Below are 27,888 nucleotides of genomic sequence, written 5' to 3' on the forward strand. Positions count from 1 at the left end.
ATTTCCTCTTTGATTTCTTCAGTGATCTCTTGGTTATTTAGTAACGTATCGTTTAGCCTCCTTGTGTTTGTGTTTTTTACGTTTTTTTCCCTGTAATTGATTTCTAACCTCATAGCGTTGTGGTCAGAAAAGATGCTTGATATGATTTCAATTTTCTTAAATTTACTGAGGCTTGATTTGTGACCCAAGATGTGATCTACCCTGGAGAATGTTCTGTATGCACTTGAGAAGAAAGTGTAATCTGCTGTTTTGGGATGGAATGTCCTATAAATATCAATTAAACCTATCTGGTCTATTGTGTCATTTAAAGCTTGTGTTTCCTTATTAATTTTCTGTTTGGATGATCTGTCCATTGGTGTAAGTGAGGTGTTAAAGTTCCCCACTATTACTGTGTTACTGTCAATTCCCTCTTTTATAGCTGTTAGCAGTTGCCTTATGTATTGAGATGCTCCTATGTTGGGTGCATATATATTTATAATTGTTACATCTTCTTCTTGGATTGATCCCTTGATCATTAATGTAGTGTCCTTCCTTGTCTCTTATAACATTCTTTATTTTAAAGTCTATTTTATCTGATATGAGTATAGCTACTCCAGCTTTCTTTTGATTTCCATTTGCATGGAATATCTTTTTCCATCCCCTCACTTTTGGTTTGTATGTGTCCCTAGGTCTGAAGTGCGTCTCTTTTAGACAGCATATAGATGGGTCTTGTTTTTGTATCCATCCAGCGAGCCTGTGTCTTTTGGTTGGAGCATTTAATCCATTCACATTTAAGGTAATTATCGATATGTATGTTCCTATGACCATTTTCTTAATTGTTATGGGTTTGTTCTTGTAGGTCCTTTTCTTCTCTTGTGTTTCCCAGTTAGAGAAGTTCCTTTAGCATTTGTTGTAAAGCTGGTTTGGTGGTGGTGAATTCTGTTAGCTTTTGCTTGTCTGTAAACCTTTTGATTTCTCCATTGAATCTGAAGGAGACCCTTGCCGGGTAGAGTAATCTTGGTTGTACGTTCTTCCCTTTCATCACTTTAAATATATCATGCCACTCCCTTCTGGCTTGTAGAGTTTCTGCTGAAAAATCAGCTGTTAACCTTATGAGAGTTCCCTTGTATGTTATTTGTCGTTTTTCCCTTTTTGCTTTCAATAACTTTTCTTTGCCTTTAATTTTTGTCTGTTTGATTACTATGTGTCTTGGCGTGTTTCTCCTTGGGTTTATCCTGCCTGGGACTCTCTGCACTTCCTGGACTTGGGTGGCTATTTCCTTTCCCATGTCAGGGAAGTTTTCGACTATAATCTCTTCAAATATTTTCTCGGGTCCTTTCTCTCTCTCTTCTCCTTCTGGGACCCCTCTAATGCAAATGTTGTTGCATTTAATGTTGTCCCAGAAGTCTCTTAGGCTGTCTTCATTTCTTTTCATTCTTTTTTCTTTATTCTGTTCTGCGGCAGTGAATTCCACCATTCTGTCTTCCAGGTCACTTATCCGTTCTTCTGCCTCAGTTATTCTGCTATTGATTCCTTCTAGTGTATTTTTCATTACAGTTATTGTATTGTTTATCTCTGTTTGTTTGTTTTTTAATTCTTCTAGGTGATTGTTCTTTAATTCTTCTAGGTCTTTGTTAAACATTTCTTGCATCTTCTCGATCTTTGCCTCCATTCTGTTTCTGAGGTCCTGGATCATCTTCACTATCATTATTCTTAATTCTTTTTCTGGAAGGTTTCCTATCGCCATTTCATTTAGTTGTTTTTCTGGGGTTTTATCTTGTTCCTTCATCTGGTACACAGCCCTCTGCCTTCTCATCTTGTCTTTCTGTGAATGTGGTTTTTGTTTCACAGGCTGCAGGATTTTAGTTCTTCTTGCTTCTGCTGTCTGCCCTCTGGTGGTCTATACCTATCCTTTTTAAACTGATTCATCTTTTATTTTACTACATGCATTTATTTGTGGGGGTTTTTTTCATATCTCTAAAGTTAATTAAAAATGATAAAATATGAGAGCCTTTCTTAGATCTGTCTTCCCTACTCTGTAGCCCAGAGCAGGCTCCCATGCTTCTGCCCCCCTCCCACCTAACCCTCCACCCATAGAACCGGACTCCAGGTCTCTAGAAATTCTAGAGATTCAGGCTGAAGACAAGGAGCAGCTGGTTAGGGAGAGCAAAGAGAAGAAGAATAGATTAAGAGATGGTAGCTGGGGGCTTCCCTGGTGGCGCAGTGGCTGAGAATCTGCCTGCCAATGCAGGGGACACGGGTTCGAGCCCTGGTCTGGGAGGATCCCACATGCCGCGGAGCAACTAGGCCCGTGAGCCACAACTACTGAGCCTGCGCGTCTGGAGCCTGTGCTCCGCAACAAGAGAGGCTGCGATAGTGACAGGCCTGCGCACCGCGATGAAGAGTGGCCCCTGCTTGCCGCAACTAGAGAAAGCCCTCGCGCAGAAACGAAGACCCAACACAGCCATAAATAAACAAACAAACAAACAAAAAAAAAGAGATGGTAGCTAAGCATGAGAAAATGAAATTCCAGGTCAAAGGCTGAGATATGGGCCTCAAGAAAGGACCTACAGAAAATGGATTATGGATCCATGGCATGTGGCCAGCCAAATTTGGGAGGAAGGTAAGGACCATTCTTTCCCACTTTCTGATTCCTGGCATACCAATATTCCTAGGATCTATAACTCAGGCCAATATTTCAGGATATTAGTATTTATTAATAATATCAATTTTCCTTTATAGTCCCCATTTCAAACATTGTCCCATTCTCCCAATAAATCATCTAAACATCCATGGAAATTTCAATTCTTTGACATCTAAACCGTATCTCCCACATTTCCTTTCACATGCAATAGCAGAAATTTAAAAAACTTTGTCATTTGGTTCAGAAAATATGGTTGTTGAGGCCATTTGGTTTTATCACAGAGATTTTTGTGGATTGGCCTAAATACCTAACCACCACTTATAACTCATTGAAGATCTAAGCAACCAACTTAAAAATGGACAACTTATAAAATGGATATAAGTTGGAAAACAACTTATTTTTAGGTTGGATTCAACCTCAGTCCATGAGTGAGCACTTTCAATTGAGTTTATACAGGCACATTTTTGCTGTAAATTAAATTTTAAAAAATATTTCCGACAGCTAATTTTCTGGTTGTTCCAATCTATTTAGCTTAGGGGGGAAATATCTATAGATGTTTTCTCAAATTTTTAAAGGTCTCAGAGAAAAAAATTCAAACTTCATAGGTAAATGGGCAAAGAGTATAACCAGGCAAATTACAAAAAGAATATAAATGGCAATTAAACATGATGGGATCTTTACTAGTTTTCAGGAAAATGCTAATTAAACATGATACTATTTTCACCATCAGACTGGAACAGATTAAAAAAGAGTAACAATATCTAATTAATGATGGCAAAGATGTAAGAAAACTCCTATATCCTGTTGGATGGTTATATTAATATTCAGTACTTTAATATTTAATACACACTTTTTGGGAGAGCAATTTGTGAGTATAGCGAAGTGATTGGCATCTTATTTAAGTTGTCAGTTACTCAGAATTTAAATATGGTGACATCAAAATATTAATGAAGTCTCATTTTATGAACAAACATGGAAATAATGTAAATCGCTCAATTTAAAACTCTTTCAAAAATAGCATAATTATAAAGTTGGCATAATTACAGAGGTCAAATGAGTTGTAGATGGCATTTGTGCTACATCCTTGACAGTGCTACTCAAGCTGGTTAACAGAAATACCATCTTTGTCAAGTTAACCTTGACTTACACAAGGTTTTCAAGAATTCACCCCTCAAATAATATACTCCGTACCTATCAAAATTTATAATGTAAATATCTTTGGACCTAGCAATTCTACAACTAAGAATCTATGCTATTGACATTCTCACATAATTGTGCAAAGATAAACATGTCCCAGAATGTACCTAAAGGCTTTTGAAAATGCCCATTAGGGACTTCCCTGGTGGCGCAGCGTTTAAGAATCCTCCTGCCAATGCAGGGGACGTGGGTTCAAGCCCTGGTCTGGGAAGATCCCACATGCCGTGAAACAACTAAGCCCGTGAGCCACAACTACTGAGCCTGCGTGCTGCAACTACTGAAGCCTGGGGGCCTAGAGCCCATGCTCCGCAACAAGAGAAGCCATCACAATGAGAAGACTGCACACCACAATGAAGAGTAGCCCCCGCTTGCTGCAACTAGAGAAAGCCTGTGCAGCAACGAAGACCAAACGCAGCCCAAAAAATTAAAAAAATTTAAAAATTAAAAAATTTTAAAAACTTGTAGTAGCTAGAATTTACTGAGTTCTTATCATATGCTAGGCAAATTCTAAGCACTTCATTCAATTAATCTTCATAAGGACCCTATGAGGTAGATGCTATTATTATTTCCATTATCAACCGTTGAGGAAACTGAGATCCAAACAGATTAAATAATTTGCCCAGGGACTTCCCTGGTGGTCCAGTGGTAAAGAATCCGCCTTCCAATGCAGGGGACTCGGGTTCAATCCCTGGTCAGGGAACTAAGATCCCACATGCATGGGGCAACTAAACCCATGCACCACAACTACTGAGCTTGCACACCTCAATGAGAGAGCCGCGTGCGTGCTGCAAACTACAGAGCCCATGCACCCTGGAGCCTGCGCACCACAACTAGAGAGAGAAACAAACCTGCACGCCACAAATAGAGAGAAGCCCGTGCACCGCAGCGAAGAGCCCTCACTGCAATGAAAGATTCCGCATGCCTCGACGAAGACCCTGCGTGCCGCAACTAAGACCCGACACAGCCAAGAAAATAAAGAAAGAAATAAATAATTTGCCCTATGTTACATACCTAGTGGATTTGGAGCCAGAGTTTGAACAGAGGTAGTCTGTATTAAGCAACACCCTTAATTGCCATGCTAACAGTTCTCTATACTTTGTAGTGTAGGGATGACTTTTAAAATAATAAATATATGATTTTTGCCTTTTAAAAATACAAATCTGGGACCTCCCTGGTGGTCCAGTGGTTAAGACTCCACGCTTCCAATGCAGAGGGCACAGGTTTGATCCCTGGTCGAGGAACTAAGATCCCACATGCCATGCTGCGTGGCCAAAAAACAAAACAACAACAACAAAAAAACAAATCTAGAAAAAAGATCAGCAATGTTTTTGATTTTATAATTTAGGTTGTTGTGACATATATCATCGTGGTAGGCAGAATAATGCTGCCACTCCTCCCCACCCCTTCAGATGTCCTACATCCTAATCTCCAGAACCTGTGACCTTACATGGCAAAAGGGACTTTGCAGATGTGATTAAAGATCTTGAGATAGCAAGATAACCCTGGATGAACTGGGTGGGCCCAATGTAATCATAAGGGTTCTTAAAAGGAGAAAAGGGCGGCAGAAGGGTCAGAGTCAGAGAAGGAGATGTGAACCCGGAAGCAGTGTCAGGATGAGAAAGACTGGACTGCCCATTGCTGGCTTTGAAGATGATGGCAGAGACCATGAGCCAAGAAATAGGCAGCCTTTAGAACCTGGAAAAGGCAAGGAAATGGACCCTCCCCTAGAGCCCCCAGAGGGAACATAGTCCTACCAACACTTTGATCTTAGCCCAGTCACACTTCGGCACTCCAAAAATGTAAGATAATACATTTTTATCATTTAAGCCACTAAATTTGTGGTAATTTGTTACACCAGCAATAGGAAACCAATATAATCATTAATTATTAACTTAATAAAGATACACTCTGCTTACAGATTATAGGACTTTTGCTACCTGGAAAGTACAAATTTTTTTATCGGCTGAATTGTGCCCTCCTCACCTCCCCCAGATTCATATATTTAAGTCCTAAACCCCAGTACCTTTGCCTGTGACTCTACTGGGAGATGGGCCTTTAAAGAGGTAATTAGGAAGGGTGTTTGAAAGACTAATGGAAACACTAAAAAAAAAATAAAATAAAAAAAATAAAGAGGTAATTAGGTTAAATTAGGTCATATAGGTGGGCTCTAATCCAATCTGACTAGTATTCTTTAAAAAATATATATTTATTTATTTGGCTGCACTTGGTCTTAGTTGTGGCATGCAAACTCTCAGTTGTGGCATGTGGGATCTAGTTCCCTTACCAGGGATGGAACCCAGGGCCCCTGCATCGGGAGCATAGAGTCTTAGCTGCTGGACCACCAGGGAAGTCCCATGACTAGTATTCTTATGAGAAGAGGAAATTCGGACACACAGAGAGACCCCAGGGAGGGGCATGCACACAGAGGAACACAGTTCAGATGCTGGTTTTGTTGAAGGATTAGATCGAACATGTAAGAGAAAGAAAGGAACCAAGGATAACTCTAGGATTTGGGGCCTTATTTTGGCAGAGGGAGGATCAGGAGCTATTTTTGGACACGTGACCTTTGAGAGCCTATTAGATACACTAGTGGAGATATCAAGGGGGCAGCTAGATAAATATCTGAGTGTGGAGTTCCGGGGAGAGGCGCAGGCTGGAGATACCAATTTGGGACTCATCCCCTTATGGGCAGCGTTTAAAGCCAGAGACTGGATCCGATCCCCCAGGGGGTAAGTACAGACTGACAAGAGAAGAGGCACTAGAGCTGAACCTTGGGCCCCAACATTTAGATCTGGAGAGATGAGGAGGACCCAGCAAGGAGACCAAGAAGACGCCAGTGAGGCAGGAGGAGGACCAAGACCAAGGTGCTCCCGGAAGCCAGGGAAGAAAGTGTCACCCCTGAACTAGTGCTGCTGAGAGGCCAAGGAAGCAAGAGAGCACGGTTCTGGTCCTGTGTCGGGACTGACACCAAGGCTGACCCAGATTCCTAGAAACGTGCCGCTGGTGTTTAGGATGTTAGCAAGAGAAGACTTCGGATGAAAAAGCTTTGGGGGGGATCTTGGGAATATGATAAGGAGGGAGTGGGGCAAAATAAATCCAAACATCCTAAACTTCATAACAGCAAACAACGATGAAGAGCTGATTCTGTACTGTGCGCCTTTCTAAATACCTTTCACGTGTCAGGTCACTGAAAGCTCAAAGCGACCACATCGAGTAAGCATTTGACCCTCAGACATGAGGAGGAAAGGGGCTCACGGAGGGGGTTCCAGAAGCCAGCAGAGGCAGCAGAGATTCTAACCTGGCCGCCGACCCCCGAGCCCCGCTCTGTGCCACAGCACACCCCTCTTCTGGGCTTTCTGAGGGATTCCCTAAGAACTGAGGGGGAAGAGAAGGAAGAACAACAGTGCTGGTTGGAGTTTTTCCCTCTGCCAAGACTCCCGTGCTGTAGGAAGGCTACAAAGTGAGACACAGATGCCTTTGAACTTGCCAGGCCAATTTAATTTGGTATCTCTGTGCTGTTCCTGGCGCGAGACTGCAGCTCTCAAAACTGCAATTTTAAAAGCCTATTTGGGTGTATTCCTCCACTGAATTCCTCAACTCTCCTCTCTCCATGCGGGTGGGGAGCCAGCAGGAAGCCAGGTCTCTGTCAGACTCATACACTCCCGCTTTCTTGTTTATTCTTCCGGGATCAGGAAACCCACGAGTGGTCATCCTGAAGCTGATGTGGCCCCACCCTCACCGCCAGTGTTTAACTAGGGGGCAAGGGTGTCGGAGACGCAAGAGACAGGTGTTTGGCCCTTAAGCCTCTACTCAAAAGACGATCACCTCCCATCTCTCTGGCCCAAACCCACATCTCCAGGTTTTTGTCGAAGTCAATCAGAAAAATCCCATGGTCTGTCAACAAATATTCAGCACTCCCTAGACATATAGCTCTGGATTAGGTACTGTTGTGCTTATTACATAAAACGGAACCTAACTTGAGAACGAAATGTGTTTTACAGAAGTTTACTTTATAGCTATCTGGGCAGAAACCTGCCTATCCCACAATTAAATAAGTAAGGCCTGCCTAGACTGATTTTTATTCAATGAAAAGTGGACAGTCTTTCTTCAACATGGTTCTTTTCAAGCCAATAATGAATTTTATAAATACTTCCTATAAAGGAGTTAACAAAATAATATGTGTAGAGTATCAAAACCTGAGTGCAATCAATCCAGATGTTTAACTATTTAAGGAAGCAAAACCAAACCAAACCTACTCTCTCTCTTAAAAAACAACTACTACATGCTATAGTGTTAAATAAGAGAAAGTCTTTAACAACGCTGATTATCAAAGATCCACCCAGAACGTGCCTTTTAAAAATAAGATTTTGGACTTCCCTGGTGGCGCAGTGGTTGAGAATCCACCTGCCAATTCAGGGGACACGGGTTTGAGCCCTGGTCCAGGAAGATCCCACATGCTGCAGAGCAACTAAGCCCATGCGCCACAACTACTGAGCCTGCACTCTAGAGTCCGTGAGCCACAACTATTCAGCCCGCGTGCCACAACTACTGAAGCCCACGTGCCTAGAGCCTGTGCTCTGCAACAAGAGAAGCCACCGCAATGAGAAGCCTGTGTGCCACAACAAAGAGTAGCCCCCGCTCGCCGCAACTAGAGAAAGCCCGCGCACTGCAGCGAAAGATCCTGTGTGCCGCAACTAAGACCCAACACAGCCAAAAGTAAATAAATAAATATTTTTTAAAAACAAACAAAAAATTAATAAATAAAATAAAATGAAATTAAAATAAGTTCTTTTTTCTATTCTCAATGCTTAGGCCTGGCAATGTCAGTAGTTAGCTGTGGGACCTGGGAAAGTCACATCCATTCTGAATCTCATTTGAGAAAAAGGAATAATACTATTTATTACACAAGAATATTATAATAATAAAATGAGAACATGTATATGAAAGTGCTTGATATTAATATTAATAACATTGTTAACTACTCCTAGTAAAATAAGAATCTCTAAAGTGCCTTCTGGCTTTAAAAGTTTATTATTAAGGAATAATTATTGAAGAGTTTAAAGAGAGTCCTTTCAGAGACACATACTGCAATAGTTTAGGATGAAGTGATGCAACAACTGAGATTCACTTCAAAATAATCCAGTGAGAACAGTAGGTTTGTGTACATTTTGGGCCACATTTTGAGTATTACTGAACCGGGTTATGGATACATGGGAGTTTTTTTAAAAAACATTCTGTCTACATTTTATGTTTGAAACCTTCACATTGAGTAAGAAAAAAACAAAGGGGAAATTGAAGGGCAATTTCTATTATTAAGTCCAAATGCTACTTGATTAAGACTGCTTCTCATGCAAACCTTGATATTAAAAGAAATGGTAGAGATTTTAAATGAATGCCAAAATGCATAAGAATTCAAGCAATTGATAATTTGAATATTTTTTAAATTTATTAATTTATTTATTTGGCTGCATTGGGTCTTCGTTGCCATGCGCCCGGGCTTTCTCTAGTTGCGGTGAGTGGGGACTACTCTTCGTTGTGGTGTGCGGGCTTCTCCCCGTGGTGGCTTCTCTTGTTGCGGAGCACGGGCTTCAGTAGTTGTGGCACGCCAGCTCAGTAGTTGTGGCTCACGGGATCTAGAGTGCAGGCTCAGTAGTTGTGGTGCACGGGCTTAGTTGCTCCACGGCATGTGGGATCTTCCCAGATCAGGGCTCAAACCCATGTCCCGGGCTTTGGCAGGTGGATTCTTAACCACTGCACCACCAGGGAAGTCTCATAATTTGATTATGTTTTTGAATAATCTTTTTTTTTAACATCTTTATTGGAGTGTAATTGCTTTACAGCCATCATTGAATAATCTTTTAACTTATTTTTCACTAAAGGAGACCCGTTTTAATTAAATATTAGGTTAAAAATTATATTTACTACATGATTTAAGATTATTAATGAAATCTACACGTTAACCTGGAAACTTAAATGCTTAAAGATTTTTTCCCAAAAGAAATTTCAGGATATGTTAACGATTTTCTGCCTTTTAAGATCCCAATGTTCTATCATATCTGTTCTATCCAATTAAGTACATAATTACATATCATTTCAAATGATGAGATACTGGATACTTCACTAACAAAATCTGTCACTAACTAAAGAGAACTTAACAGCAGCAAGTATACATAATATGTTCCCTTCCTTACCCTGAAGTTGTGAGTTCTCTAGGAAGTCTTCATGAGTTTCTTTTGTTTCTCCAGGTTTTGTTGATCTATACTCACTCCTCAGAGAGATCTTCCACCATCTAAAGATTACCTGTAATTGAACAGATAGAAAGTGAGATGAATTAAAACTGATTTCAATACCAACAGCTGCGTTTAGGTCTGGGATTTTTAAAAAAATCACCATCATGGAAGGCGCATAAGGCTGTGTAACAACAGCAGGTGTAACTTCACAAACTGGCATCACATCAAATTAGAAGTGAGGTCTGTGCATCAGTGAACATTTTCCTTAGAGATTAGGGGCACAAAACCAAAGTGCTGGAAGGAATCTTAAAAATCTATAAAGTCAATTGGTGGTAAATCACCCAGAGCCAAATGGCTGGCTGTTCCTGAGAATAGAGATTCTTTACCTTTGGGAGCCATTTCCAAAGTAATTCCTTAGCTCTCCTCCTCCCTTCCCTGTCTACAGAGCAGACACGAAGAGTGGATACTTTTCTCGTGGAGAGAGACAGGTACTTGGATAGAGCCAGGAAAAGCACCATCATGCCTTGATTGATGCATCAGAGTGTCATTACCCAGGACACTTCTTGGTAATGGATCTGCTGATAGTGCATTTGACTTTTATGAGCATTTTGGTTTATCAGAAGCAAACCTCATTTCCATGGTTATGGACTGCACTTAGTTTCTATGTTGATTTCATAGCAGTGTCAACCAAACTCTTCCTGCAGTAGGGCTCCCAGGGAAAAGATGGGTAAGGAGACAGACAGTGCTGAGAAACTGGTTGGCTTCCTAGTTCTGGTTTCTTCCCTCACTGGCATTACCATGTAAGGTTAAAATTAGTTCAGCTCTGCCCAAGGCAAAATTGTTAAGTAGGTGAAAATTGCTAAGAGGCCTCCCTTTATTTAGTTTCCTCTCCCCCATCCCCAGCCACCCAACACTCCCCGTGGTCCTCACAGGTCCTGGGTGCACCTCCTTGGGCTACTGCCTTGGGAGCCTCCTTGGGAGCTGAGGGAAAATATATACACACGTAGGTTACAAAACTCCATAATCTCAGAATATCGTGGTCGCTGATTCCTTTCAGAAAATCCCTTAGCCTGCCACTTTTGTTTTTTCTCAGCATGAGGCTCACTAAAATCATCCTCTTTAGTATCTTTCTGCCCCATCTCCATAGAGTTAAGGGTATATCAGTCTACTAGGGCTGCCATAAAAAAATATCACAGACTGGGTGGCTTGAACAACAGAAATTTATTCCCTCACAGTTCTGGAGGCTGCAAGTCCAAGATCAAGGTGTTGGCAAGTTTGGTGTCTCCTGAGGCCTCTCTCCTTGGTGGCAGATGCCACCTTCTCACTGTGTCCTCATGTGGTCTTTCCTCTGTGTATGTGCATCCCTGGTGTCTCTTCTTCTTCTTATAAGGACACTGGTCATATTGGATTAGGGCCCCACCCTTATGACCCCATTTAACCTTAATTAGTTCTTGAAAGGCCCTATGTACAAATACAGTTACGTTAAGGGTTAGGGTTTCAACATAAGACTTTAAGGGGGGAACACAATTCGATCTATAACCAAAGGGTATCAGGTATTACAGGAGAAAGAGCATGAATTTTGGAGCAAAGACAAACTTGGCTCATTTATTTAATCTCTCTGCACTTCAATTTTCCTTTTCATTTCTTTCTATTAAGTATTATTAAAATTAATATTAAGGGCTTCCCTGGGGGTGCAATGGTTAAGAATCCGCCTGCCAATGCAGGGGACACAGGTTCAAGCTCTGGTCTGGGAAGATCCCACATGCCATGGAGCAACTAAGCCCATGCACCACAACTACTGAGCCTGCACTCTAGAGCCCATGAGCCACAACTACTGAGCCTGCATGCCACAGCTACTGAAGCCCGCTCACCTAGACCCCATGCTCTGCAACAAGAGAAGCCACTGCAGTGAGAAGCCCATGCACTGCAACGAAGAGTAGCCCGTGCTCACCGCAACTAGAGAAAGCCTGCTTACAGCAATGAAGACCCAACGCAGCCAAAAATTAATTAATTAATTAATTAACATTAAATATTATAAATAATATTCCCTTGCTATTCGATGAAGATGACAGGTCATCTGAATCTAATGTTACATTCTTTATACACATAATCTAGAACTTTTAGAACTAGTTGGGAAGTCAGAAATAATTTAGTCCATTTCCTGTGACTCATGTGAGGAAAATATTTCAAACAGGTTAAGTCAGAAGTGATAGGTGTCCCTCCCTACAACCACACTACCAGATGTTATGTTACAATTAAATTCTGCCATAAGAAAGACAGACACCACGGGAGTCCAAAACATGTTTCTGGAAGCTCAGTGGGGTGCCCCCTCCCATCCACTCTGGCACCCTACAGGAACCTTCTCAGGAAAGTTTCTCTCTGGGACAAGTGCACCTAAATTATAATGACCTAATCAGCTACCCCTCTAGCTAGATCAAGCAACTAAATCGTGGGTTAAGTGGAAGATTTTGGAATGCATGGAGTTCTAGACAGGGCGTAACCCAGAAACATTTGGTTATGGAGCTTACTTCTTACATTGTTCAAAAAAAAGGCAGAGAGACACTTGTACAATCTTACTTGTCAGCTTCATACCTTGCACATCATCCATTTCACCAATTAAAAATAATTTCTGACATTTCTTCTGCTAATTAATTAGCCCTCTGGTACTGATTTAGAAGGCAAAATTCGAAGTGCTTGCTGTAATGGCCTCTAGAGGGAGACTCCTCAGGGCACAGACTCAAATTACCTTGCACACACAGACAAGCATACTACTGGCTCCTCTGAGGTATTTAAGGTAAATACCTAAGGATATAACACTTGCCTAAGGAAACACGGCTGGCTAAAACCAGAATCCAAGCCTTCTCACTTCTAACTCTCAAACACAGTGTTTGTTCTGAGTCACGAAGCTTTCTTTACGTACAACCTGCATACTACAACTCATCAGACCACCTCTACAGACAGTACACAGAAATCTGCTCCTCAGAACCACAACTGAGCCTAGTCAAGACTCTATTATGTTCTATATACTGTACTTATTAAAACAGAAAAAGATATTAGATATTTTCTAACACTTACTGTCTCTCAAATTTTAAAGATTTTTTTTTAAGTGACAAAACCCAATATTGGTGAGGACAATTAAAAAAAAAAAAAAAAAAAAAAAAGGGAGCCCCTTAATACTCATGGAGAAGAGTGTAAATTGGCTTGGCAATATCTACCAAAAACCTTAAAGTCATCCATGCCCTTTGACCCAGATATTCTACTCCTAAGGAATTTATCAGAGACATGTACAACATTTTTTATATAAGAATGTTTGTCATAGGTTAATTATAATAATGAAAAATCAGTGCTGACCTAAGGGTCCAATAGTTAGGACTAGTTAAATAATCATGGCCCATTTAGATGATGGAATACTCTGTGGCCAATAAAACAATTTGTGAAGAAATGATTAATAACATAGATCAATGTTAATGATCATTTGTTAAAAGGCTCAGAAGTGTATACACCCCTGCTCCAAATATTTAAAGGAAAATATTTATATGTGCAGAGGGAAGGAGCATATTAGCTTGGCAATAAATAAATGCAATTATTTCACATCACAGATACAGCTTGAAGGAAGCTAAAGTGTAGCCCCCAAATATTTGTGAGTTGGGTACTAACTCTCATGGTATTAGCTTATTTTAAGTCAAAGTGCATAGGCATTTATTGTTATATATTTATCTCTATTTTGAAAACCTTAAAATCTGTAAATACTGTTTTGAACATCTTATCAGCTGCGAATGTTTTGTTAATGAACAACCCTGCCTGCAAGAAAAGCCACAGAGGAGCTTCCCAGGGGTTTTGCGACTGTTTAGATTTGGCTGGAACATGGGTTTCATCAGGCTCCCAATCACCTGTGAGCAGCGCGTGACTGACTGTCTTTTCATGGATGAAGAAGTCGACGGCAGACAGTGAAATAACTTGTCCCAGCTCCTCTCCCAGGCAGAGGCCGACCTAGAAAGAGTCTAGTTCTCTTTCATTGCCTCATACCCTCTCCAGGAAGGGCAGGCGGCCAGTCTCATTATAGGACACACACCATCATTTGGTATCTTAATAGAAATCATGTGACCCGTGAGAATTCTTTAAAATTTTAATTTAAATTTAGCATGTTTTCTCAGATATTTCCAGTGAATCGTTTTAATAAATTTGAAAATTGAGCTACTTTTATTTATTTATTTTTTGACAGCTTGTTGCACTTTAACGTGTAATACTCGAGGTACAAGAAAATTGCATCTAACATTGTTATAAATAAAAGAAATCAGATCAATCATCAAGGGCTCCAGAGTGAACAGCAGCTTCATAATCTCCATGCTTATCATCTTTGCCTTCTGGGTGTAGTTTAATAAGATCAATTCGAAGAATGGTAATTGCAGCTTCAGTTGCAAATTTCAAACTCTTAACTTTGTCTATGGTTGGTTCATACACCCCTGCTTGTTTGTTGTCTCAGGGTTTACCATTGACCAAGTCAAGACCAATCCATTTTAGATTTTTGCGTTCTGAGCCTCATTATGAAAAGCTCTTAATTTTGCAACCAGATCTGTGGAGTCTTGGGCAGCATTAACTGCCAGAGTATTAGGAATAACAAGAAGAGATCTTGCAAACTCGGCAATAGCAAGCTGTTCCCGGGAGCCCATGCTGGTTGCGTAGTTTTCAAGGTATATGGAAAGGGCTGCTTCTACAACACCCCTACCCGGAACCACAGATTTTGACTCCAAAACTCTCGCCACACAAAGAGCATCAGGTAAAGAGCGCTCCATCTCGCCACACATGAAATCATTTGCCCCACGTAAGATGAATGACGCAAAGGTATGAGCCTTAGCGCTTTTAATCAAGATCAGTTCATCATCACAAATTCTCTCCTGTACCAACATTGAAGCTTCAAAAGTTTCTTCACCTTCCAAATGAAAATTGAGCTACTTTTAAAAGAGAGGTCTGAGATTCCTCATTGATCCCGACGTCTCTTCTGCACGAATTATTATGGCAAGACGACGAGGTGTTTGTCATTCACCCAGTGAAGGTCCCTAAAGCTTAAGTCCTTTTCCCACCAGGAGAGGAACTCAGGAGGCACTGGGAAAAGGTGGGCCCAGTGGGCATCTCAGGATTTGAGTATATTTGGACAATATATACCCAACCCCGGTTCCCCAGGTTCAGAGATTGTGCTACTCCCATCACTACACTTGAAAAATCCTGCTGCTGGGACACAAGCAGAGACTCTGGTGTTAGAAGGGTCTGGGTTTAAACCCTGGTCTCTGTCATTTACCTGGGGCAAATGTCTTTTTAAAAAATATTTATTTATTTATTATTTTTGGCTGCATCAGGTCTTTGTTGAGGCATGTGGGATCTTTCGCTGTGGCATGGGCTCTTTGTTGCGGCACGCGGGCTTCTCTCTAGTTGTGGCATGCGGGTTTTTCTCTCTCTAGTTGTGGTGCACGGGCTCCAGAGCGCATGGGCTCTGTAGTTTGCAGCACGGGCTCTCTAGTTGTGGTGCGTGGGCTTAGTTGCCATGTGGTATGTGGGATCTTAGATCCCCCACCAGGGATCGAACCTACGTCCCCTGCATTGGAAGGCGGATTCTTTACCACTGGACCACCAGGAACGTCTCTTTTGGGCAAATGTCTTAATCTCTTGTGACCTCAGTTTCTTCATCTCCAAAATGGAAACAACCACGATGCCCACTTCATTGAATTTGGAGGGATGACCTGGGATAAATCCAAAGTGCCCAGCACGATGCCAGGCACATGATGCCAGCCCGTGAGCTCCGTAGAGGACGGTCCTTGCCTCTTTCCTTCCCTCTTTCCCTCTTGTTCCCTTGCTGGTCACCCCTTCATACTTATAACACACTCAGCCCCCAAATACCTACAGATCAGAACCTTGTCTTTTTCTAATCAACTATCTAACAATATTCAACCATACTTCATTGGGACTTCTGTGGCGGTCCAGTGGTTAAGACTCCGCGCTTCCACTGCAGGGGGCACGGGTTCCATCCCTGGTCAGGGAACTAAGATGCCACACGGTCAAAAAGAAAACAAAAACAAAAACATACTTCATCAAGTTCTGCTTTCTTAGTTGTATTCTTCAAGGATCTTTATTTCAGCTTTTCACTCTGACTTGGTATTTGACTTTTCTAATCATCAATAATCATTAAGAATTGCACATTCTTTGCAGTAAGTATTTTCTCAACAGCATAATTAAATAGTCATCCATCTATCCAGTCAATAAACAAAGTTGCTCATGAAGGATTAGGGTGACTTGCCAGATACCGCATACTAAATGGGACATTCTGACTCTTTCTAAGCATCTGTCCAGGAAATACGATTGTAATTTAGCACACGACTGTTTCTGCTTTCTCCTGCAGACTGTTGTTATTCTATCAGATCAAATTTCTCCGTTTTGGAAATCATATATAATTTGGGGATTTTACAGAGTGGGGTTGAGATTGTGTCAGAGAGAGTTTATGAAATTAGATATTTTATTTGATGAAGAAGGATTTTGTTATCTGAACATTCTACTGAGAAATGGAGAAGCAAGAATTGCAAGGGCAAACTGTGAGTAATTTTACCTTTTGATATTACTCAAAAGCTCACAAAGCACTGGCATTCTAAAATGTAGAAAGATGTATTTTAAATGAATTATGAAGATTATTTTAGTTCACTGCATATTTAAACTATAAACAATTATGATATGCTTTGGGTCCAAATTTACAACTTCAAATATGTGTTCCCCTATGTGTCTATGTTTGGCTCAATTGGTCTAAACACAGCAAAACTTAGATTTTCAGCTATTGAAAATTTTCCTCTGGAATAGTAGCAATTTTTATACATTAGTAATAAAAGCATCATTATTAAATATGGGAAAGATGAGTCTGAGGCTGAAATGAAAATGGAATAAATGGAAGTTTTTAATAAGGGAAAACTGACTACACTGAAATGTTTCTTCCTTTAAGAACTCAGAAATGAAGCTGTCCTCGGAGAGTCGAATTAATGCACCTCTAACACAGTGGGTGTGATTAGGAATCGGTGGCAGACATTGTTGGTTGCTCCCCGGCATTCATTTGCCCACCTGCTCTTCCCACATGAACCCTGATTTTTCCCATAGCCTCTCTCCTCTGCATTGCTTGTGCTCAGTGCATGGGCCTCACCTCTAGCCCCAGGGGGTGGGACATGATGGGTCTAAGCCATTCCTTGTAGGTTTGTTCCCCCTGCCAATGATTGGTATGGGCATGGGCATGTGACAAAATTTTGGCCAATGAGACAGCAGGAGAAATCTGCAGGAGCTTCTGGGAAAGATTTTATCACTTATAAGGAGTGTTGACTGAAAAAAAAATGCACAACCTAAAAGTTGAGAATTATGTTTTATTTGGCAGACTTTCTGAGGACTTCAAGCTGCCCGGGAGGCAGCTTCTCAGACAGGATATATAGGAGTTTTGTGACAAAGCAGGTAGTCAGAACATCAAAAGATTACTGTTAATTAAAGAAAACCAGATATGTCAAGTTAATGAATTTAGCACTTTTCTATCTGGGAAGATGCAAGAATCTGGGCTCATTGAAATCTTTCCTTTAGCTATCTAGGGCCAGTATCCTGTTTCTTTCCCATCCTGAGTCCCCTCAGGGTGCACCGCTGGGGGTGGCTGCAGGGGCTGAGGGCTTGGCAGTGGGCAGCCCATTGGTCTCCATCCTGAGCTTCCTCAGGGCTCACCATCCAGGATGGCTGTAGTGGCTTGATGGCTGCAACATCCTTTGTTTACTGATATGGCAGGCAACATTTTTCATTCACAGGAGAAACACAGCCCCTTTTTGGGCACTGGCTGTTGTGTTTTGATGTGATCACTGGAGAAGCAGCAGCCATTTTGTGACTATGAGGGGAGCCAGCATGAGGTGACAAGAATGTTTCCTGGAGGAGACAGAACCAATAGATTGTGGAGAGAAGGAGCCAGAGCACTGTCCCTGTGTTTGGAACCTCTTTTTCTTTAAACTTGTTTTTATGTGAAATAATGCCATGTTCCATCAGATTTAATACACCATCCATTGAATGTCATAGCATTATTTATTATATAGAAAGAAATAACACTGTTAAGGAAACTGAAACACAATGGTTTTCTATCACTTGTTTTATAGTTATTGAAAGAGCTCTTTTATTCTTCACTAGACATGTATTTTATTATGTTATTTTTAGCAATTATATTACAGTGGACCCTTGGTTAACACAGGTTTGCACTACACAGGCCCACATATAGGCAGGTTTTTGTTTTTATTGTTTTTTTTTTTTTTAATGACTGTATTTGGAGGTAGAGTCTTATTTATTTTATTTATTTATTTATTTATTTTTGGCTGCATTGGGTCTTCATTGCTGCACTCAGGCTTTCTTCTAGTTGTGGTGAGCAGGGGTTGCTCTTTGTTGTGGTGCATGGGCTTCTCACTGCAGTGGCTTCTCTTGTTGCGGAGCACAGGCTCTAGGTGCATGCGCTTCGGTAGTTGTGGCACACGGGCTTAGTTGCTCCACGGCATGTGGGATCTTCCTGGACCAGTCCTTGAACCCGTGTCCCCTGCATTGGCAGGCGGATTCTTTCTTAACCACTGCACCACCAGGGAAGCCCTACGCAGTTTTTTTTCACTAAATACATACTACAGGACTACATGACCTGCGTTTGGTTGAATCCACGGATGTATTAGGGGAACCACTGACCAAAACTGCCCGCCCTGGACAGGCACGATAGTAACCACTGGCATGAGTTATCTTACAACAGGAGATCCTGGTAAGGAACATGGAACTAACAAGCTACCACCAACTGGAAGACTTTGGGAAAGGCCAAAAGGAGAGAGGAGACGCCAGTCCATATATCCTATCAACCTCCCAGAATCCTTCTCAATGGAATACATCTTGGCTGAGCGATGCATGAGCCACCAGGAAGGACCCTGAGTCAGAATGATTGACCAGAGACAACCCAGAAACTAACCCCATCACCATAAAACCTGCGACTGCAAGCCACATGGCAGAGCGGTTCTCCTGGGTTCCCTTACCCTGCTGCTCTTCGCCCGGGTGCCCCTTTCCAATAAAGTCTCTTGTTTTGTCAGCACATGTGTTTCCTCGGACAATTCATTTGCGAGTATTAGACAAGAGCCCACTCTCAGCCGCTGGAAGGGGTCCCCCTTCCTGCAACATGCAAAACTTTCAATAGGAGGGTAGACGATGAAGTTATACAAGGATTTATAACTGCATGGAGGGTCAGTGGCTGCCCCCGCCTTGTTGTTCAAGGGTCAACTGTACTTCATTAGCTTTATAAATTATATTAACATAATATATGTATTACATTAATTTTAATATAATAAATTTACATTAGCCTTGTATATACCTAAAAATGGAAAATATAAGTAGAATAAATAGATGAAGGTATTCCTAAAACTTCCCCATATTCAACGTCTGAGTCTTTAATGTTTTACTCAGAATATTATCTCTGTGGCGTCGAGAGCATGGTGATAACAGCAGTAAAGTGCTGGGCTCTTAAGCTGGCTCTGCAGTGACTTAGAGCTAGCTTCCTTTTGATTTCCACTTTGGGAAAGCTGTAAACATCTCAGATTCACCCCTACTCCCTCCCATTTTCATCCTGGATTCAAACTGTACTCTCCCACAACTTTTGGATTTTCTTCCAAACTACTGCTTTCATGCTTAGCTCCAGTTTCTGGCTACTATGAATAAAGGTTCTATAAACATTTGTGTACAAGTTTTTGCCCTCTTTTACCCTTTAAGTTGTTAACCATCTTCTATTAGTTAACAATCCTTAATAATAAATTGTCTCTGGTAAAATAAGTATGGTTTTTCTCTCCTCAATGGACTTTGCTTGAGATACCTGGCATGGTATCTCATTTTTTCATTTATTTTGCAGGGTACTTGGTGAGAGCTTTTAATCTGGGAATACTTCACGTCTAGGACATTTTCTTGTGTACTTTTTTCTGGAATTTCTTTTTTCCAGGTATTGGACATCCTGGTCTAATTCTTTTATTATGTTTTTTTCCCTATTGCCCATCATTTACTTTTGATTCTTTTTTTCTAGGAGATATTCTCAATTTTATCCTCCAACCCTTCTATGCAGTTTTTCATTTTTTCCTATATATTTTTATTTTCTAAAAGCTCTTTTTAGTTTTCTGAGTGTTTCTTTTTTATTGTGTACTGTCCTTGTTTCATAGATACAATAACTTTCTTATCCTTCTGAGGATATTACTGATGAGTATTTTGTTCTGCCTTTGTTCATTGCCTTTGTTTTTTCCAAAGTTACATTTCCTGTATGTTGTTGTTATTGTTCATTTGTTTTGGCTTTCCTCAAAAGCCTGATAACTCATCACCGTTCACGTGTATTCAGGAGTAGGGTGCTAGGAAGCTGACTGGAAGATCTGGGCATTTGAGCAGGGCTTGTCCAGAGGAGGACCTCACCGTAGGGTGACCTGCTGAAGCTCTCTGGTTGGAGGCTGCTGACTATCAACATCTTGAGATCTCGTTTCAGCCTGGTGAAGAATCTTCCAGCTTTCTTCCTGGAGGGTATAAACCTGGCTGCCCACAGCTTTCTGTGAGCCACTGGCAAGTCAGAGTGAGTCTCCCAGTTCAGTATGTGGATTTTCCCTTAATCCCTTGCCATATTCAGCCCTGAGTTCCTCTGTCCCCAGTGGCCTGGGGTCCTGAGTCCACTGTATCCCTAGTTTACCCCTCCAGAGACCAAACTTCTGGTCTTCTCCTGGGTGGTGAGGCAAAGCTCTTGCTAGTTGTGCAAAGGAGAGTAGGGGATGAAGATGAAGGTGGTTCTAACCACATTTTAAACAGGCTGTTGGGAATTCCCTGGTGGTCCAGTGGTTAGGATTTGGCACTATCATTGCTGGGGCCCAGGTTTGATCCCTGGTCAGGGAAATAGGATCACACACACACACACACACACACACACACACACACACACAAACAGGATGTCAAACATCCTTCTTGTTCGAAGGTCCTTTTCTACTCTAGCATTCAAAAAGAACCTATTTCCGCCCATTCCTGAGCCGCCCTGCTCTGAGGTTCTGGGGCGCAAATCTGATTACTTCCTGACTTCCCTACCACTAGCTTAGAATTCAGCTTTTTCAGGGCTGTTAAATCAGCTACCAGTAAGTCATCTGCTTTTCAGCATGCAAAATTGTTGCCTTTGTCGCCTTTCCCATTCTCTTTGTCTTTGTGGGTTTATGCTTTAGAAAAACCCTATAATTATTGTTTTAGCGGCATTGCCAGAGGGAGGGAAGATATACAATAGTACTAGAACTAGAAGCTGCACTTTGTGTATCCTTAAGATGTTTAAAATGCTGTCAAGAATCTGACATACTATATTTGCCATTTTAATTTAAATACATAGGCTAATGCAAATGATTAAGTTGGTAGTCAACGTTTAAACTTAGGAATATCTATTAAATTTATAATGATTTTAAGATGTTTAAACGTTTAAAAGAGTTTGATCATCTACATTTTAAAGTTTGTTTCTCTACAGTTTTATAAACATGTGGTTTGATTTTGTTAGATTTGTAATTATGTCTCTTTAGATTTCAGAAGTACTTGAGAAAACCAAATATATTAAATTCATGAGATAGATTGAAATGCTTAAGAGGATTTAATCATGTTTGTCAGTGTTATTTAAATTTAAGAGAATTTAATTTATTATATTTAAGAGTTTTGTGGCTTTAATTTATAATTTTTAAGGTAATTTGATTAAGTTCATAAACTGTGCTTAAATGTTTAAGGGATTACAATTTGTTAAATTTATAAGCTAATTAAACATTAATCAAAGAACAATGAAAATGAGTGTTTTTAATTTTAATACAAAATTACTTGATTTACAATTGAATTTCCTAGATTTGTAAGTTGTATTTGAGATTTAAAGAAAAATAGGTTTTTAACTTCTAACTTTAATTGAATATTTGTGATAAACACAAATAATTGTAATAAACTTAAAATGTTTCTAATAAACTATAAGTAATTACAAATAATTGTAAAATAGATTTTCTTAAATCAGATTTAAAAGATTGATATAGGAATTTGGGGACTATTGGGTGGCCAGTTAGAAAAAGAAAATTGATTTATGCCTCACTTCAGGATAAATTACAAATAGATCAAAGATCTGCATGTAAAAAAAATGAGACCATACAAGTACTAGAAGGAAAAAAAAATAGTGAATCCTCTTATTATCTTTCTAACTATGTCTCAAAATCCAAAAGCCAGAAAAGAGAAGATTTATACATTTGATTATATAAATATAAAAAACTTCTGTACGGCAAAGTCTCCAAAGACCTGTATGGAAATGTTTAAAGCAGCATTGTTCATAATACACTGTACCTCCAAATTGGAAACAACCAAAATATCCATCAACTGGTAAATAGATAAATACATCCAAATGAAAAAATATTACACAGCAATAAGTAGAACTGCTCATACATGCAAAAACATGGTTGAATCTCAAAAGCATTATGCTAAGTGAAAGAAGCCAGATATAAAAAAGAACCAGATACACTGTATGATTCCATTTAGGGCATGTTGAAAAAGGCAAAACAGAAATCAGGTCAGTGGTACCAGGGGATGGAGGTGGGAAAGGGGACTCACTGCAAACGGACATGAGAAAACTTTTGGGGTTGGTGAAAATATTTTATATCTTTATTATGGTGGTGGTTATACATTTATTAAATTTATGGAACCTAAAAAGGGTAATTTTCACTGTACTAAAAGCATAGCAAGAAGCCTGATTTTTAAAAAAAAATACAGCAAAGACAAAAGAAAAATGACAAACTGGGAAAAACATTCACAGTTAATATCACAACAAAGGGTTAATCTCCCTAAAGAGTTTGTAGAAATAGAGAAACAACCAACAAATTAATTTTAAAAGTGAGCAAAAGACAGGAAAACCACGTTCACAGGGAAAATATTCACATGGTCCATAAACATGAAAAGATGCTCAATTTCACTCAGAATAATAAAAAGCGTATTAAAATCACACCAACGTACGTGTTTTCTGTTTCTCATCTACCCAGACTGACAAAATCCTAAAGACTGAAAACACACTGTTAGCAAGGCTGTGGAGAAACAGGAAATCTGATGATTATGGTACAACAGCTAGGGAGGGAAATTTAGCATGATCTAATAATAAATGAGGTTCTCCATTGAGGTATTATTTGCAAAAGCTAAAAAGATTAGAAGCAACCTGAGTGTGGCAGCAGGAGACTGGTTGAATAAACTTTTCACACAACCATACAAAGGAGTATGTACTTGTCATTCTCTGTCCTAAAAAAGAATGAGGAAGATCTCCATGTGCTGCCGGGGAGGGACCTCCAGAACATATTGTGAGGTGAATCCCCCCGCTAGAACATTAGGTCCAGGAGGCTGGGAGTCTTTGATCGTTTTGCTCATTGCTATTATCCCAGGATCTAGAAGAGTGTCAGTAATATAGTAGGAGCTAAAAAATAATAATAATTGTTGAATTAATGAATTGCCTGATCGTATCATGTTGTTTTTATTTTCCCTTATGGCTTATCTTTTTCTTATCAATTCATAAAAGGTCTTTTTATCCTAAGTAGTGGTTATAATTCTTTGTTTGATAAGGGTATCAACTGACATTGTTTATGCTATATGCACCATTTCAGAAATGTAACGTTTTTTTCTTTTTCTTTTTTGGCTGCACCATGCGGCAAGCGGGATCTTAGTTCCCCAACCAGGGATTGAACCCGTGCCCCCTGCAATGGAAGCACGGAGTCTTAACCACTGGACCACCAGGGAAGTTCCCAACATTTTTTTCTAAACTTAAATCTTGAAATCTTTTCCCTTATGACTTTTGTGCTTCCTATGTTAAGAAGGCCTCCCACACTTGAAGGTTACTCATATATTTTCCTAAACTACATTCCTAATATTTAATATCAATATAATTCACTGCATCAATAAATCAAAGAGAAAATATCCTAGGATTAGATTAATCAAAGTCTCAAAATGCTGACAAAATTCAGTAGCCATTCCTAATATAAATCCTAAGTTAAAAAAAAAAATCCTAAGTAAAATAGTGATAGAACGAAACTACTTGAATATAAAATATATTTACACACACACACTCACATATATACAAACCCATACACCTGGTAAACGCCATATTGAATGGTAAAATACTGAAGCCTTGACATATAAATCAGGAACAAGGCCACTTTTATTCAACAGTACTTTTGGTTTTCTAGCTAATACAATAAAATAAGAAAATAACTGGAAGGAAGAGAAGGTGTTTTAATAGATATGACAGCTAAAAATCTACTATTGAATAGAATTCATGAAAATTTAATAGGGAGATTGGATATATGAAATTATACATAAAATAGCTTTATTTAAAATAAATAATTTATATATAATATTTATAATATAAGCAGTTAGAAATGGATATGGGAAAAATGTACCCCACACACAATAATTTAAAACACTAAAATACCTAAAAATAACAAACATAAAGGTTACAGAACCTAATAAAAAAGTGCTATTCAATTTTACTGATGGTCCTAATGCCAATACCTGAACAAATTGAGTGACATTTCATATTCTAAGATTGGAAATTTCAATTTCTAAAAAGAGAAACTCACCCTTTCCCAAATTAATATATAAACCTAATGCAACACCAATCAGAATTCACTTTCCTATTTTGGTAAGAGGACAAAATTTTGTAAAATTCATATGATAAAATAAATATGTGAAAATTGCCGAGAAAATCTTGGGAAGAAAGAATAATATCTTGCAATATATTAGAATGTAATACAAGGCAATTATAAATAAATAGTATGGTATTTGTATATAATAAACAAATATATTGGTAGAATAGAATAAAGTTCAGAAGTAGCGTCAGATGTAAATGGGAAACTAATGTATGGTAAAGGTATTATTTCAACTTGAGAAGAAAAGGATGAATTATTAATAAATAGTGTTGATATGATAAGGCATCTACTTAAAAGAAATAAATTTAAACTTCTACCTCCAACTACATTCAAAAATAAAATCTAGATGGACTATTATGATAAATGCAAAAAGTAATACTACAAGATTTTATGGGAAAAGTATTACTTTAAAAACAATAAATAATAATAATACCATTTTTATTTTATAAAGTGGCACAGGAATGAGGGATAGCACCACACGAAGACTTATTATGCATGCTTTAGTACCATCCTTATTCTCTGGCTGAAATCTTGGAATCAAAATTCTAGAGGTGACTGATCAGAAGCTATTATTTTGACTTGAAAATTCACTACAGAGGCGGTATCTATTAGATTTGCTTCCTCTCCTAGGTCATGAGATCCAGAAATGTAACTTTAAGCAGTGTTCTTTATTTAAAAACATTCTGTTACAATAAATCATATTGGAGGTCCTACAGAATTCACGATTACTCTCATTTTCTCCTTACCATGCATCATGACTTGGCTGTTTACACCTCAGACACAATCTCTTACTAGGCAGATTTTCTGAAAGCAAATCTTGTACAATATTTTGCATAACGGAAAGAGAATAAATAAGAAAACTATACATACTGAACATAAATATTTTTTCCAATACATATCCAACATGAGTACTTTTGATTCAGGGGGGAAAAGAGTCATATAAGTAATGAGAGCAAAAAACACGGACATCATACCAAAGTGGATGGATGTCACTGAGTTCCTACAGGTGAAGGCACAAATGGGGCTTCAAGCGCATCAGAGCAGGTGCTTTGGACCCAGAGGAACATTCCAGGTGAGGGCTTACTAGCGGGTAGCCTTGGCGGGGCTCATAATCTCTGTTTGCCTGCTCTTGTTCATATCTTCTGGGAGGATTAACATGAACTGATATGTGTACATGTGCTTAGCAGGGTACCAGATACATTTTAATTTTTCTTACCTATCGAATTATTACTAGAATTTGTTTACATGACAGGCCAAGAATACAGATGTAGTTCCCTAGGTTTAGAAGATGCACAGATCCACTCTTGCAGCTCCAGTTAAAAAACTTGATGAAACCCACAATTTTCTAAGTCTGGAGATGGTGGGACCATTCCCAAGTGCAGGAAGACAGTGTGAGTCAAGGCCACGCCAGTCACTTCTAACACACACTTTGCAGAGGCCTGACCCCAAAATACTAAGTGTGTCTGCCAGATGGGCGTGCTAGAAATCTCAAAGAAATTCAGAGTACTCTGCAAACAATAAGATCAAACCAAGAAAAAAAAAGCTCTGAACACAGATGCAAGTGGAGCCTTTTCTTTCTTTTTTCCTTTTTCTTTCTTTCTTTTTTTTTTTTTTTGCATTAGTACAATATTATTTTTTCCAGGCATTCTGGAACAATGCCTGGAAAAAATAATACAATCTAGAACCCTCTCGCCAAAACCTTCCTGGATATGGGCAGGAAAAGTGACTAAGCAGGTAGGAAGGCCCCGGTGTCTATGGCTCCACTTCACAGGGTGAATTTAGAGATATACCTGCCCTTAAGCCTGTAAGCTGCTTCTTTATAAAATTACTATTTACAATTGGAAGGTGTCTACGGTTTTGCTTTTGGTACAAAATAGTAATCTACTGGTAAAAAACTTATTTTAAAAATCTCCCCCAGGAACTTTCCTGGTGGCGTAGGGTTTAACATTCCGCACTCCCAATTCAAGGGGCCTGGGTTCCACCTCTGGTCAGGGAACTAGATCCCACATGCATGCCACAACTAAGGAGCTGGCAAGCCACAGCTAAGGAGCCTGCTTGCTGCAACTAAGACCCGGCACAACCAAGTAAATAAATAAATAAAACATTTCTTTTAAAATATCACCCCCAAGTTTCTCAGGGTCTAGTTAGAAGTAGCTCTGCTCTACACGTGCCAAATTCCCTGGCAGGGAAGGAGGGGACATCAGACCCAACTGACCAAGAAGCTGACAGTTTCTCTCTTGACTAGATAAACATTTGCCATCAGAAAGACTCCGCACTTCCGCTGCAGGGGCACGGGTTCAATCCCTGGTCAGGGAACCAATGTCCTGCATGCCACACAGCCAAAAAAAAAAAACGAAAAGAAATACAGTTTCTCTCTCTGTCTCTCCTTTCTCTCCAGTGGGAGCTAGTTATGTTTCCTCTTGTTCCCTGGTACTGTTCTCTTCAAATGCATCCTCAGGTACAGCCCTACCATTTGGTAAGGGGTCATTTCATAGTTTTATTTCTGTGTCTTCTTTCTGTTTCTCTCCACATGTTTCCCTCTTCCCTTGGTTTTCTTTCTTCTTGTTTGTAAAATGAACACCAGCCACCAAATACTTGCATCTATGCCCTTTTCAGTGCCTATCTGCTAGTCAAAAAACAAAAAGAAACCCAATAAAACATTTTTATTTCTGGGATTTAAATATTTCCTAATTATTAAATATATCAAAATTGGATATACTTTGTTGAAAATTCCTCAGCATCTGTTATGGATTGCACTGTGTTCTGCCCCAAATTCCTACGTTGAACTCCTAACCCCCACTGTGACTATATTTGCGGATGGGGCCTTTCAACAGGTAATTAGGGTTAAATGATGTCATAAGGGTGAGGCCCTAATCCATCAGGACTGATGTCCTCCTAAGAAGAGGAAGAAACACCAGGGATGCACATGTACATAGGAAGGGCCATGTGAGGACACAGTGGCGGGTGGCCATCTGCAAGCCAAGGAGAGAGGCCTCAGGAGAAACCAAACTTGCCAACACCTTGATCTTGGACTTCCCAGTTTCCAAAACTATGTGAAAATAAATTTCTGTTGTTAAAGCCACCCAATTTGTGGTATTTTATTATGACAGCCCCAGCAGAC

The 27,888-nt window shown here is 39.7% G+C and overlaps 1 protein-coding gene and 1 pseudogene across 2 annotated transcripts in view; both read right to left on the reverse strand.

The window, feature by feature from the left end:
* Positions 1–27,888, reverse strand: part of FBXO36 (F-box protein 36) — a 100,101-nt gene that overhangs the window by 32,042 nt on the left and 40,171 nt on the right. The window contains exon 2 of the mRNA XM_082396289.1: positions 10,012–10,120. Within this exon, the coding sequence (XP_082252415.1) occupies positions 10,012–10,120 (109 nt within the window). The remainder of the gene's footprint in view (positions 1–10,011; positions 10,121–27,888) is intronic.
* Positions 10,128–20,064, reverse strand: LOC309630898 (T-complex protein 1 subunit alpha pseudogene; annotated as a pseudogene). Its single transcript has 2 exons — positions 19,972–20,064; positions 10,128–14,999 (listed from the first exon to the last, which is right to left on the reverse strand). The product of its transcript is annotated as a T-complex protein 1 subunit alpha pseudogene (transcript).

The sequence above is a fragment of the Balaenoptera borealis genome, assembly GCF_965194805.1.
Source record: "Balaenoptera borealis genome assembly, chromosome: 6".
Classification (NCBI taxonomy): Eukaryota; Metazoa; Chordata; class Mammalia; order Artiodactyla; family Balaenopteridae; genus Balaenoptera; species Balaenoptera borealis.